This window comes from Anas platyrhynchos, chromosome 36, assembly GCF_047663525.1.
Source record: "Anas platyrhynchos isolate ZD024472 breed Pekin duck chromosome 36, IASCAAS_PekinDuck_T2T, whole genome shotgun sequence".
In the NCBI taxonomy this organism is placed as follows: domain Eukaryota; kingdom Metazoa; phylum Chordata; class Aves; order Anseriformes; family Anatidae; genus Anas; species Anas platyrhynchos.
Window position 1 is genome coordinate 4,666,111 of NC_092624.1, and position 14,951 is coordinate 4,681,061.

Consider the following 14,951-nt stretch of genomic DNA (forward strand, 5'->3'; position numbering starts at 1 on the left):
AGGTACGTGGAGAAGGCTTTGTGCTGTCCCTGCTCAGAGGGCATCCTCAGCACAGCTTTGAAGATCTGCACAGAGGACAGCACAATAAAGCAGTCACAAACCCACAAACACAAATCCACTGAATGAGGATCACTGCCCACTCTGGGTACAGTCTGCTCATGGAGAACACCTGGGCCCTTCAACCAACTCCACATTCCTCTCCTGGAAGATGTCCTCTGCCCTGCCCCGTGTGGGACAGCCGTGAGTAGGCATCTCAGTAAACATTTGCCATCTCCACGGTCATCAGACGCCAACAGGTTACTCCTAATTCCTACCCATGGTCTCTCACTGCTCACAGCATGGCAATAAGTTTCTTCTCTCCCAAATCCATGCAGCAATAGGCCTTTCAGGGTACAGCTGCACAGCCCCGAACTTGCCACCAACTTTGAAGGAAAAGACAAGTCTTCAGGCAGTGCACTGGGGAGACCCCATTTTATTACGAAGGTGCTAAGAGAGTCAGTGCTGACAAATCATTAGACGTGTATTTACAGAGCCTCAAGACTACAGAGCACTGTCATTACTCAATAAAAGGATGATGAAGAAAATACTTTATCTTTTTTTTAGAAAATTATAAATGCAAGTGACACTGAGGATAGCAATAACTAAAACGGTAAGGACACAAGGACCAAGCCTGCAAGAAGATACTCAGAGAGTCATTTGCGGAGAAAGAAGGGAAAATAAGCACCCTTAAGAAACATCCCTGAAAACACTTTCCTAATAGCACCCTTCAGCGCCTGGTTCCTCATGCTGTAGATGAGGGGGTTCAAAGTTGGAGGCACCACTGAGTACAGAACTGCTACCACGAGGTCGAGGGCTGTGTAGGAGAAGGTGGTGGGCTTCAGGTAGGCAAACATGGCTGTACTGAGAAATAGGGAGACCACAGCCAGGTGAGGGAGGCATGTGGAAAAGGCTTTGTGCTGTCCCTGCTCAGAGGGCATCCTCAGCACAGCCCTGAAGATCTGCACATAGGACACCACAATGAAAACAAAACAGCCAAATGCTAAACTGAAACCAACCAGAAGAAGCCAAAATTTCCTGAGGTAGGAGTGTGAGCAGGAGAGCTTGAGGATCCGGGGAATTTCACAGAAGAATTGGTCCAGGGTATTTCCTCCACACAGTGGCAATGAAAATGTATTGGCAGTGTGCAGCACAGCATAGAGAAAAGTAATGCCGCAAGCAGCTGCTGCCATCTGGGCACAAGCTCTGCTGCCCAGGAGGCTCCCGTAGTGCAGGGGCTTGCAGATGGCAACGTAGCGATCATAGGCCATGACGGTGAGAAGAGAATGCTCTGCTGAAAATAAGAAGACAATCAGAAAGACCTGTGCAGCACATCCTGCATAGGAAATGGCCCTGGTGTCCCAGAGTGAATTGGCCATGGCTTTAGGGACAGTGGTGGAGATGCAGCCCAGGTCAAGGAGGGCGAGGTTGAGGAGGAAGAAGTACATGGGAGTGTGGAGGTGGTGGTCGCAGGCTACGGCGGTGAGGATGAGGCCGTTGCCCAGGAGGGCAGCCAGGTAAATGCCCAGGAAGAGCGCGAAGTGCAGGAGCTGCAGCTCCCGTGTGTCTGCAAATGGCAGGAGGAGGAACTCAGTGATGGAGCTGCTGTTGGGCATTTGATGCATCTTGGCCTCAGCTCCTATCCAAAGAGAAAGGGACATGCACTGGGTACCTATGAAAGGAGGTGACAGATTATGAAACCCATAGTTTAGTTCAGATTCAGAGCACCTGTATTACAGAGGGGCTGTTTATCATCCTCCAGCAGAAGGGGCAATTGTCCAGGGCCAATGCTGGATGTCCTTAAACCAGAGTGACTTGAACAGAGCCAGCTCATTTCCGAGCCTTACGCACCACAGTGCCCAGAGCCATATTGACTAGAACTGCATGGGCACTTTGCTCCCAGGATGCACCACCAGAGCAGGACTCAGTATTCTGGTGTCTGAGATCTGGCTTTAATCCCACTGCCAGAGAGTCTGAGCGAAATACTAAGGGCAGGAAGGTTGGAAGGAGAAACACAGAGAAATGCCCCAGTGTTCCTGCTGAGGGAGGAAGGAAATGGAGTAAGAGATGGGCAGCTGGGGGGTTCTCTTCTGAGGGTCCTCCTGCCAAGGGGAAAATGCAGCCTGAGATCCCATGGATGTGGGGGCAGAGGCTTTGCTGAATGGGAGAAGACACCAAGTGGTTGGTCAGGGCTAAGGACCTGCAGTACAGGGATGGGAGAGAGGTGCTCAAATTCCCCCTGCCAATGAGTTCCTGGGAGCCGCTCTCTCTCACTTCATGCCCATGGCTGTGCTGCCTGCAGCTGTCCCTGCCTGCAGCTGGGTCTCTGTCCCCACGCCTCCTGCCTGCAGCTCACATCCCCCATCCCACCCCATCAGAGCTGGGTGCTCAGCTCTGCCCTGCAGACACCTCCTGGCAGCAGGGCTGTGCCCATGGGCAGGTCGCTGGGGGCACGTCCTAGAGCCCAGCTCACACAGACCCTGCTAACAGTGCATGTGTGGTGCTGCAGCTTTCTAGGGGCTGAGGGGCAGGAAAGGGTCCTTTTATCCCTCCTTATGATGGCATCTCAGCTCATCATGGAGTCTCAGGCACTTCTTGGATTAACTGTTTCTGTTTCTATTTCCACCAAGCCAAAGAAGAGAAGATTGGAAGTTCAGAAGGCTCAGTAGAGCTGAGACTGAAGTCTAAATCCCCTACCATATCCCAGCTCTTGAAAAGTCCCCTTGGATACACCCTGGTTGTGCTGTGGATCTGAGAGCAGGCTGCTCCAGGCAGCAGCCTCCCACCAGCAGCAGGACCCTGCCCTGCTGGGGGGGCTCCTTCCACCCGCAGCTTCTCCCTGCAGCGCCCTGGGCAGCTCCCCGGGCAGGCTGAGTGTTGAGCCTGGCAGGCGGCAGAGGCCCTGCCCCGGCACACAGCCCCTGGGCCACAGCAGGGACCCTGCTCTGCACCACAGCCCTGGACACCCCTGCCTGCACCCCCGGCTTCTCCTGCCTCCATGAACTGCGGCTGCATTGCCCTCCAGCCAGACACTTACCGGGTGCAGGGCTGGGAAGTCTTCTCCCGCAGTGAGCTCTGGGCATGCTGCCACTTCTGCCTGCCTTTAAGCACTGTGTCTCTGCAGGCAGTGCCCCCAGGCCTGCTGCGCTGTGCAGAGGAGCTGCTCCTGGGCAGAGCTGTCTCTCTGCAGCGCTGCCCGCTTGCCAGAAGCTCCCCTTGGGCCCAGGAGCCCGGCCCAGCTCAGCAGCAGAGGCCCAGCCCAAGGCCTCCCTTGCTCTGCCCCCCACCAGGCTCCCTGCACATGGCCCTGGGGCTCCAGGGCTCACGGCTCCCGGATGGCAGCAGGGTCTCTCCTGGGGAAAACACTTGGAAGCAGACAAAGCAAACACTGACTGGCCCTCTCTAAACACTGTGCTGACTGATTCCTGTAGCAGGCATTGCCCTATGGGTGTACAGGGCTACAGGACATGCCAAAGTTCCTCTCTGTTGTTCAACTTATTCATCAGTGAGGTGGATGATGTAACAGAATGCACCCTCAGTTACTTTGCTGATGACACAAAGCTGGGAGGAGTGGCTGATACCCAAAGGGCTGTGCTGGCATTCAGAGGGACCCTGACAGGCTGGAGAGAGAAGCTGAGAGAAACCCCATGAAGTTGAACAAGGGCAAGTGCAGGGTCCTGTCTCCTTCCTAGGGAGGAAAACTCCCAGCACCAGTACAGGCTGGGAATGACCTGCTGGAGAGCAGTTTTGCACAGAAGGACCTGAGATTCCTGGGAGACAGCAGGCTGCACACGAGTCAACAGTGTGCCCTTGTGGCCAAGAAGGCCAATGGGATCCTGGGTGCATTCGGATGGGTGTTGCCAACAGGCCAAGGGAGCTGATCCTTCCTGCCATAGTCAATGTGACAACCTGGCAGCCTTGTGCCTTGGTATTACTGTGAGATCAGCCAAATGGGATGAAGGCTTTGCACCTCGTCCCTTCCATTGAGAGAGGGGTTTTGCCTCTCGGCAGAAGCTGTCGCGGCTGCATGTCACCTGGGCAGCCTCTGTGAGTGGCATGCAGCCTTGGGGCTTGAACTTGTGCAAAGACTTCGTTCTCTTGCTTTCTAATATCCACTGGCATCAAGTCCAAGCCAACCAACCCAAGACCTTCACCAGAGCTGGTCATCAGGGAAAAGCACTTCCAGGACTCCTTGCAACAGGCTACAATAATTCTACTATAGCTTATGTCAATCGTGAGTGCCTGGAGTGTTTTGGACTCTTCTAGAGGTGAATTTGGAGAATGGGAATGCTCTATGCAAACACAAATGTGCTTTGATATTTTAGCTTGTGCTCAGTGACTTCTGTCCTAGAGCATGGCAGGTTATTGAATGAAAGCCTGGAATATCTGGAGTGCATCCTAGTCCTAGAGCCACTCACACACTGGCTGACGCTGACTGGGTTACTGAAAATACAGTCTGGTGGGGGACTTCAACTTCCCAGATGTCTGCTGGAAAGACAACACAGCAGAGAGGAAACAGTCTAGGAGGTCTCTGGAGTGGGTGGAAGATAACTTCCTGACACAGCTGGTCAGTGAGGCAACCAGGGAAGGTGCCCTGCTGGAACTTTTTGCTTGTGAACAGAGAAGGACTTGGGAGGGATGTGAAGGTTGGAAGGCAAATCTTGGGCATAGCAATCACAAATTAACAGAGTTTTTGAGTCATGGAGAAGTAAGGAGCAGGGTTAGCAGTGTTGCCTCCCTGTATTTCTGGAGGGTTAAATTTGGCTTGTTAAGGAGACTGATTGGCAGAGTCCCTCAGGAGGCAGTCCAGAAGGGGAAAGGAGTCCAGGAAGGCTGGACACACTTCAAGAACGAAATTGTAAAGGCACAGGAAAAGGTCATCCCCATGTGCTGAAAGATGAGTCAGCAGAGAAAATCAGTGTGGCTGAACAGAGCTTTGGCTAGAGCTGAGGAAGAAAAAGGGTTTATGACCTTTGGAAGAAGGAGCAGGACACTCAGGAGGATTAACTACAAAGATGTTGTGAGGTTGTGCAGGGAGAAAATTAGAAGGGTTAAAGACCAACTGGAACTCAGTCTGGCTACTGCCGTAAAGGAGAAATAATTTTTTTTAAGTGCCTTAGCAACAAAAGGAGGACTAAGGTGAATCTCCATCCTTAATTTTATGTGGGGGGAAACACCGTTGAGAAGAGATGAGGAAAAGGCAGAGGTGCTTAATGCCTTCTTTGCCTCAGCCTTTAGTAGGAAGTCCAGTTGTTCTTAGGGTACCCAGCCCCACGAGCTGGTAGACAGGGGTGAGGAGCAGAATGAAGCCCTCCTAATCCAAGAGGAACTGTTTAGTGACCTGCTACTCCATTTTGACATACACAATGGGGCCAGACGGGATCCACCCAAGGGTATTGAAGGAGCTAGCAGAAATACCAAGCCACTTTCCAACATTTATCAGCAGGTCTGGCTACCAGGGGAGGTCCCAGTCAACTCTCCCCTAGCAAATGTGATGCCCATCTACAGCAAAGGCCAGAAGGAGGACCCAGGGAACTACAGGCCTGTCAATCTGACTTTGGTGCCGGGGAAGGATATGGTGAAGATTATCTTGAGTGCCATCATGCAGTTAATGGACTTGATGATTTGAGAGGTGTTGAGGGATTTCTTGAAACAGCAAAAATCCCATGGCTTCCTGTAGCTGAGCAAACCAAGCTACCAGGGCAACTATGAGAAGTTCCCATGACAGTGTTCCCACATCGCCCAATTGAGGAACTCAGAAAAATATTGTTACCAGTAGCTGGCTTCAAGGACAAGGTTTATGTGACTGCTAATCACAAGGGGGTTGTTTTCTTGCAGGTGGGGTTGTTTTCTTGCAGTTGTTTGTCTGAGTGCTTTTGACCAATAATCTGGTGTGAAACACTGTCCACCCCTGTTAAGTTCTCTATAAAAGTTAGGCTATTCGGGCAATAAAATGGAGCATGATCTGACTCTACTGTGTGTCTGTCGTGCTTTCGGCCGTGCTTCCTGCAACATATGGCGCCCGAACAGGCTGAGACCTGAACAGGGCCTGAACAGGACATCGCAGCGGGAGACCTGAACAGGACCTGAACAGACATCGCACCGGAGCAGGACATCGCAGCACCGGAGCAGACATCGCAGCCGAGCACGGACATCGCAGCGGCGCCGGGGCAAACATCGCAGCGCAGCGGGACACCAGCGGCGCCGGCACATCCGAACGCAGGTAGACCAGGAGACCAGCAGCGCCGGGACCGGCGGCGCCGGGACCAGTGGCGCCGCGATCTCGCCGCGCCGTCGGGACTTCGGAGCGCCCATCCGACCGGCGCTTCAGCAGACCGGACACCGGCCCGGAAACACGGTACACAGGCCTCACGGTGAGACGCGGTACTCCCGCTGAGAGACGCGGAAAACGGTGGGAAACGGGGTTTTTGCGGCGGGACGTGGAATTGCGGAGGGCCGCGGGAAATAGAGTTGCGGCGGGACGTGGAATTGCGGAGGGCCGCGGGAAATAGAGTTGCGGGGAGACGTGGAATTGCGGAGGGCCGCGGGAAATAGAGTTGCGGCGAGACGTGGAATTGCGGAGGGCCGCGGGAAATAGAGTTGCGGCGAGACGTGGAATTGCGGAGGGCCGCGGGAAATAGAGTTGCGGCGAGACGTGGAATTGCGGAGGGCCGCGGGAAATAGAGTTGCGGCGAGACGTGGAATTGCGGAGGGCCGCGGGAAAAAGAGTTGCGGCGGGACGTGGAATTGCGGAGGGCCGCGGGAAAAAGAGTTGCGGCGGGACGTGGAATTGCGGAGGGCCGCGGGAAACGGAGTTGTGGCGGGACGTGGAATTGCGGAGGGCCGCGGGAAACGGAGTTGCGGCGGGACGTGGAATTGCGGAGGGCCGCGGGAAAAAGAGTTGCGGCGAGACGTGGAATTGCGGAGGGCCGCGGGAAATAGAGTTGCGGCGAGACGTGGAATTGCGGAGGGCCGCGGGAAATAGAGTTGCGGCGAGACGTGGAATTGCGGAGGGCCGCGGGAAAAAGAGTTGCGGCGGGACGTGGAATTGCGGAGGGCCGCGGGAAATTGACGTGATCACGGTGTGATGCGGGACATCCGAGATCGAGCTGCTACAGGAGACCAGAGGCATCAGCGGACAACGGCAGCCGACCCTCACCGTGTGGCGAGTCGGCACAGAGCAGAGGGGCGGACATCAGGACCCTGCAGCCTGTCTGACGTAACCATGGAGGCAGCAGCGGCTGTGCTGCTTCTCTTTGGCATTCTTTTTATAAGAGGTTTATCTTGCAATGCAAAAAAGACTATTCGTCCCCAGATCGGTGTTATAACTATGTTTCTGGATAACATTCCGTGGGGTTGCCACATTCTATGGATTACTAGTGACAATTTAGCTCTATTGCAGGGCAGGAGTGCAGAGACGCAGATTACACTGCCAAATGACCACCGGCAGGCTCGTTCACAAACAGCTTCTAGGATTGCAGCTGGCACTGCCTGCAGCCGTATAGCAGACGTTACACTCTCTTTCCTAACTAGTAATCATGTGTCTTATCCATTTGTGGTGAATGGTCAGTGGCAAAAAGAAAAGGGGGAGAGTAAGGGGCAGCAAAGACAGAAACGGTACCAGGAGGATGCCACTGACACTACTAGCACGGGTAATAGGAGTAGTATAAGTGACATAGGTGCAGGGCGGCGGCAGGCACTGCCGCGCTGTGGGGCATTCTGCCTGCTGCTCGCCCTCACCTGCCTGTGCACTGCTGCCGACAGTGCTAGAGCAAAATGTGAAGACTGCTCAGACGGCAGTGATGAGAGTGCTTGTGTGAAGAAGACGTGTGCTGAATCTGACTTTGTGTGCAACAGTGGTCAGTGTGTGCCAAACAGATGGCAGTGTGATGGGGATCCGGACTGTGAAAATGGGTCTGATGAGATTGCTGATCTGTGTTATATGAGAACATGCCAGGTAAATGAAATCAGCTGTGGTCCTCAGTCAACCCAGTGTATCCTGGTGTCCTGGAAATGTGATGGTGAAAAAGACTGTAACAGAGATCCTGATTGCAAGGATGGAAGTGATGAAATCAACTGCACTTCTCAGACCTGCAGGCCAGACCAGTTCAGATGTGAACATGGGAACTGTGTCCATGGGAGTAGGCAGTGCAGTGGTGTGAGAGACTGTCTGGATGGCACTGATGAAGCAAACTGTAACAATGTTATTCAGTGCTCTGGACCTGGCAAATTCAAGTGCAGAAGTGGAGAATGCATAGATATCAACAAAGTGTGTAACCAGCAGAGAGACTGCAAGGACTGGGGTGCTGAGCCCCTGAAGGAATGCAACATAAATGAATGTGACTGTCCAGCTGGGTTTGAGTTTGTAGACAAGAGAAACTGTGGAGATATTGATGAATGTCAAAACCCTGGTATCTGTAGTCAAATCTGTATCAACCTGAAAGGTGGCTACAAATGTGAACGTAGCCGTGGCTATCAGGTGAATCCTGCTACAGGAACCGGGAAAGGGCCATACTGGTACAAAAACACAAATAACACCTGTGATTACAATGACGCTGCTAAGCAGGGTTTAGGGGTTTGTAGCATGGAGACAAGGGGTAACAACTACAGTGTTTGGAACAATTGTGCAGCTTTCGCCTTACCTCCTGATGTGCTTCTGATTTGTGGGGATGGGGCCTGGCAAGGTATCCCTGCAAATGCTATCAGATGTCCATGTTACTTAGATAAACTCATTGTATTTGCTCCTAGCTTGTTACAGTTGCGTGAGATCACCAGACATAAATGGGCATTGCTTGCATCGGATTGCAATGATAATGTTGAATTGTGTGGGGTTGCAGCTAGAGCGGCATTAGCAATTTCAGTGCCTGGAGTGGCATCTGCGGCCGCACGTAACAACTTAGAAAAATTGGTATGCTGGGCCAAGAGGCAAGCCTATGCCACGACAGAGATACTTGAGGAGATGTTACCAGATCAAAATAGTCTGCGACATCTGCTTTTACAGGATCAAGCTGCTATTGACATCTTGCTTTTGGCTCAAAGGAATGGGTGTGAGGACTTTAAGGGAATGTACTGTTTAAATCTTTCTGATCATAATGAGTCAATTCACAAATCCATTACTTTCCTGAAAGAGCATATGAGAAAGATTCAGTATAGTATCAATCCTTTCCATCAATGGTTCACTGACTTGTTTGAAACAAGGTGTAGATGGTTGCTGGGTTCAGTCACAAGGGGATTAAGGATTTGGTTTATGGTGGTGGTATTCATCGTTGTGTGTTGAAAGTATAGCTAAAGAGTCACTTGTAAAACTGCTGTGTCGGGCTTGGTTTGCTCAAAAGAAGAAGGGGGAATTGTTGAGGGATTTCTTGAAACAGCAAAAATCCCATGGCTTCCTGTAGCTGAGCAAACCAAGCTACCAGGGCAACTATGAGAAGTTCCCATGACAGTGTTCCCACATCGCCCAATTGAGGAACTCAGAAAAATATTGTTACCAGTAGCTGGCTTCAAGGACAAGGTTTATGTGACTGCTAATCACAAGGGGGTTGTTTTCTTGCAGGTGGGGTTGTTTTCTTGCAGTTGTTTGTCTGAGTGCTTTTGACCAATAATCTGGTGTGAAACACTGTCCACCCCTGTTAAGTTCTCTATAAAAGTTAGGCTATTCGGGCAATAAAATGGAGCATGATCTGACTCTACTGTGTGTCTGTCGTGCTTTCGGCCGTGCTTCCTGCAACAGAGAGGTCTTTTCCAATCTACATGGCTCTATGCTTCGATGCTTCTATGAGTCTAACGTAAGTCACAATCATTGGAAGGCAGACACTGCATTCTTGGAAATCGAGACTGTGGCCTGGACAAGACCATAGGTTATCAAGAGATTCCTGTGGGCTGGCACGACGCATCCTGGAAGACTTGGCAGTGCATTGCTGGAGTTCACTGCACTTGAAAGGGCCATTGAAACCTGAAGATACTCGTGTTGGGTCATGTGTGATAAACTCAGGTGGAAAGACTCAAGAGCAGGTGACTTTGAGTGGCTGTTGCAGAGCTCAGCAGCTTGCACCATTGAAATGGGAATATGTCCCCTTCTACCTAGGGGAATTAAAAGGGATTAATATGACCAGACTCATCAGGTCAATCTGCACAGTAAGGGAAAGTAATAGGTACTGTGCTGTAGCTGCAGCAGGCAATAGGCCTTGGACTGAGCCTCAGAAGTCTCAAGCATATCTAATGCAGTTCATCCATGAGCTAAGACAAACACTGTGGTCAGAGTGAAGGACACTTCAAGTATAGGAGGTGGGCAACTGGCATGGCTGAGCAAGAACCTGCTGCTTAAACTGAGGGAGAAGAGGGAAATGTACAGAAGCGGAAGCAGGGTTGTATAGCCTGGGAGGAATACAGGGGTGTCATCCGGAGGTGTGGAGATGGGATCAGGAAAGCCAAGGTAGAGATGGAGCTGAACTTGGCAAGGGACATGAAGAATAACAAGAAGGGGTTCTACAGATACATAGGCAGGAGGAGACAGGCCAAGGAGAGTGTTCCCCCTCTGATAAACGAGATGGGAGAACTGGCTTCCTCAGACATGGAAAAAGCTCAGGTACTCAATAAGTGCTTTGCCTCAGTCTTCACTCGTGGTCAAGTTTCCTGTATCTGTCAGGACCCTGAACCTGAAGGAGAGGGTGAGAGGAGAGGATTCTGTCCCACTGTGACAGTGGAACAAGTCTGGGGCTGCCTAATGAAAGTGGATGTGTACAAGTCCTTGGGGCCAGAGGGTATACATCCCAGGGTGCTGAGAGAGATGGCTGATGTGGTTGCTGAGCCGCTCTCCATCATATTTGAAAAATCATGGCTGTTGGGTGAAGCCCCCAGTGACTGGAAAAAGGGAAACATGACTCCCATTTTTAAGAAAGGGAGAAAGGAAGAGCTGGGGAACTACAGGCTGGTGAGCCTCAACTCTGTGCCTGGGAAGATCATGGAGCAGGTCCTCCTGGAAGACAGATTAAGGCATGTATGAGATAAAGAGGTGATTTGAAACAGCCAGCATGGCTTCACCAAAGGCAGATCTTGCCTAACCAATCTGGTAGCCTTCTGCGATGGAGTGATGGCATCAGTGGACAAAGGAAGGGCTATGAATATCATCTACCTGGACTTGAGCAAAGCCTTTGATATGGTCCCTCACCACATTCGACTCTCTAAATTGGAGAGGAATGGATTTGAAGGATGGCCTTTTAGGTGGATCAAGAATTGGTTGGCTGGTCGCAGCCAAAGTGTTGTGGTCAATAGTTCTATGTCTGGGTGGAGGCTGGTCACAAGTGGTGTCCCTCAGGGGTTGGTCTTTGGATGGGTACTCTTCAAAATCTTTATCAATGACATAGGTGATAGAATCCAGTGAATCCTCAGCAAGTTTGCAGATGACACCAAGCTGAGTGGTGCAGTTGATACAACAGAGGGAACGGATGCCATCCAGAAGGACCTGGACAGGCTGGAGTACTGGGCCCATGAGAACCTAATGAGGTTCAACAAGGCCAATTGTAAGACGTTGCACTTCGCTTGGGCAATCCCACGTATTTATATAGACTGGGCAAAGAAGAACTTGAGAGCAGCCCTGTGGAGAAGGGTTTGGGGGTCCTGCTGGACAAGAAGCTGCATATGAGCCAGCAGTGTGCGCTTGCAGCCCGGAAGGCCAACTCTGTCCTGGGCTGCATTGTAAATGGCCAGCAGGGAGAGGGAGGTGATTGTCACCCTCTGCTCTGCTCTTGTGAGATCCCACCTGGAATACTGCATACAAGCCATAGGCCCCCAGCACAAGAAGGATGTGGAGCTCTTGGAACGGGTCCAGAGGAGGGCCACACAGATGATCAGAGGGCTGGAGCACCTCTCCTATGCAGAAAGGTTGAGGGAACTGGTCTTGTTTATCTTGGAGAAGAGAAGGCTCTGCGGAGACCTCATTGTAGCCTTCCAGTACTTGAAAGGAGTGTATAAACACGAGGGGGAAATGCGTGTTCATATGTGTTGGTAGTGATAGGACAAGGGGGAATGGTTTTAAAGTAAGACAAGGGAGGTTTAGACTAGAAATTAGGAGATCTTTTTTTACTCAGAGGGTGGTGAGGCACTGGAACATGTTGCCCAGAGAGGTTGTGGATGCCCTATCCCTGCAGGCATTCAAGGCCTTGCTGGATGCAGCTCTGGGCATCCTGCTCTAGTGGTTGGCAACCTTGCCCAGAGCAGGGGGGTTGAAACTAGATGGTTTTTAAGGTCCTTTTCAACCCAGGACATTCCATGATTCTATAATGTTTTTCCTCCCAGCGTCACATCCCAGAGAGGCATCAGCTTCCAGGGAAACCTGGCCCTGGATTGTCCCCCATAGCAAGGAGGCATGCCTAGAGAAGGGCATCCCTAGCATCAGGACCCAGGAGTCCTGGCTGCCACATTGTCCCCTGAGCTCAGAGGAACACTCAGGCAGGGCTCTCATAGCAGCCACCAGCCTTCTCCAGCCTCCTCCCAAAGCCCAGGACTTGCAGCTTTGGACAGCTGACAGCCCCTGTGACACATCTTGGGAAGGGGCTCCTGACACCTTCACCTTTGGGGGAGAGCTGCAGGAACACTGGGAACATGGAAGTCATGTCAGAGGCGATGGTCACCCTCCAGCAGCCCTCCATCTCACTTGCTGCTAGCCCTCAGCTCAGGACAAGGGACGCCCGCCCTGGGTCCTCAACCACAGCTCCTCTGCAAGGTACCCCTGCTCCTCCGCCCGTCAGCGAGGGTCGCCCAGTGCAAGCTTGCTGCCTGCTGACCCCACTCCTGGCCACAGAAGGACAGTGGTGGGGAGCACCCAAGGAGTGCCCAGCAGGGACCAGGCCTTGCAGGGAAGTGCCGGCACTGCCGCTGCTCCAGTGACGATATCCTGGTGATGCAGTGCACCCCCTGTGACATCAGGCCATGTCATTAGAAGGCCTGTGAGGTCAGTAGCATGGAGACAGCACAGATCGGGAGAGAGACGAGAGATTTCCCTTCTTGTCATGAGAAACAGTCACCTCCCTTCTGCCCAGTTCATTCCTAGCGGTTCCTGACCCATCCACCAGGAACATCTACAAATGGTGACAAAGGCCATGGAATAAAGGAAGTGGAGCGCTGGAGAAGTCCCTGCTGTGTTCCTGCCCCAACACGCCTGTACTCTTGGAAGCCCTTCCAGGAAGGTGGGGTTTGAGGCTTGTCCTGGCACTGGGCTTTTTTCAAACGATGGGAGCGAAGGCACCTGGGATGCAGCAGCCCCTCAGTGTGCCTGAACTCCTCTGCACCGCATGTCTCTCACCTGGAGAAGTAGGATGCGTTATGTGGAGGGAATTGCAGCACATTCCCGGGCCTTCCTCCAGGCAGAGGGCCTTTGTGGTGTTGGGGCATCCCTGAGGGCCAGTTTTGGAGCTGGGGCCAATCTCCAGGCAGGAGAAGGGGCTGCTGAAAATGTCCTTGGCTATGGGCATCCTGTGATCAAGGGACACAGAAAAAAATCACTGGGCTGTGTCTTCACTGAGTAAGGGATGGGGGTAAGATGCAGCAGCAGTGTTTGCAAACCAAAGGACACAAGTGGAAACCTCGGTGTGACGTGCCTCATATCCGTGCACTGCCTGCCACTAACAGATAGAGGTGGGACAGACCTTGGCTCACGGCAGCCCTGGGAAGCGGTCACTTGCTCATAAGCACCAGGTCTACCAGAGATGCCCTCAGGGGTGCCCGTTAAGTACCAGCTGTGAATGGCCAGAGCTGCCCTGTGGGTCCTGTGCTGCCCATGTCAGCTCCATGCTCCAGTGGTGCTGGGCAGCGTTGGCATCTCAGGTAGCACTGCAGGCCAGGAATTGGCATTAAATGGAGCAGCTGCCCTGAATTTCATTAGGCAATGTAGGGATGTCCATGAGACAAGTGCCGTTACAGTCCCTGGAGATGGAGGGAAAACTAGAGGGAGAGAGAGACTCAGCTCTCCCTGTGGCACAGTTCTCCATTGGGTCAGGTGGATGCCTCTACAGGCTGCCCTGAGCCTACTGAGGAGGGACAGGTTTAGTTGTCCTAAATGGGTGCATTTGCTGTCATTTCAGCTGGCCAAAGGCACCCCCCACCAGCCTCCAAGGGGATGTCCCCTGTGCTGCCCTGTCCCTCATAGTACGTCCATGAGAGCTTGCAGATGCCTGCACGTACCTCTGCCTCCTGACATATCACCAGGTGTTTGCAGCCCCCTGATTTCCTCCATCTCCATTAATAATCCTGGAGATGAGACAAGGTGCTCACCTTCAGCTGCCCATGTTATGCACACTTAAACTGAGTGCAGAGGAATCCCGGCTCCCATGGGTTTGTGGCAGGCATGGGAGGGATCTGAGTCCCATTCCAGCCAGAGGACAAAAACCAAGCATGAGATGCCTCGAGTGACTCTGCTGAACCCCTTCCTTAAGCAGAGGATTAAAGGAGGTCTATGACCATGTCTGGGTGTCCCACCATCAACTGGCATGAGAAGAGAAGACTGCTACAGATAATTATTTTTTTGCTAAGAGAAATGAGCCTAATGTCAAGAGGTGTGTGTGCCAAGGTGAGGGAGGGAAGCCCAGGGATCCCTTCAGGCTGTTTCCCAGCAGGTTCCTCTGCAGCCCCAGGGCCATGTGCAGGGAGCCTGGTGGGGGGCAGAGCAAGGGAGGCCTTGGGCTGGGCCTCTGCTGCTGAGCTGGGCCGGGCTCCTGGGCCCAAGGGGAGCTCCTGGCAAGCGGGCAGCGCTGCAGAGAGACAGCTCTGCCCAGGAGCAGCTCCTCTGCACAGTGCAGCAGCGCTGGGGGCACTGCCTGCAGAGACACAGTGCTTAAAGGCAGGCAGAAGTGGCAGCATGCCCAGAGCTCACTGGGGGAGAAGACTTCCCAGCCCTGCACCCGGTAAGTCTCTGGCTGGAG

At 52.7% G+C, this 14,951-nt stretch overlaps 1 protein-coding gene across 1 annotated transcript in view; it reads right to left on the reverse strand.

Annotated features, from left to right (window-relative positions):
* Positions 1-692: 692 nt before the first annotated feature.
* Positions 693-14,951, reverse strand: part of LOC140000978 (olfactory receptor 14A16-like) — a 29,817-nt gene continuing 15,558 nt past the window's right edge. Inside the window, exon 2 of the mRNA XM_072032097.1 lies at positions 693-1,147. Coding sequence (XP_071888198.1) covers positions 693-1,147 — 455 coding nt within the window. The remainder of the gene's footprint in view (positions 1,148-14,951) is intronic.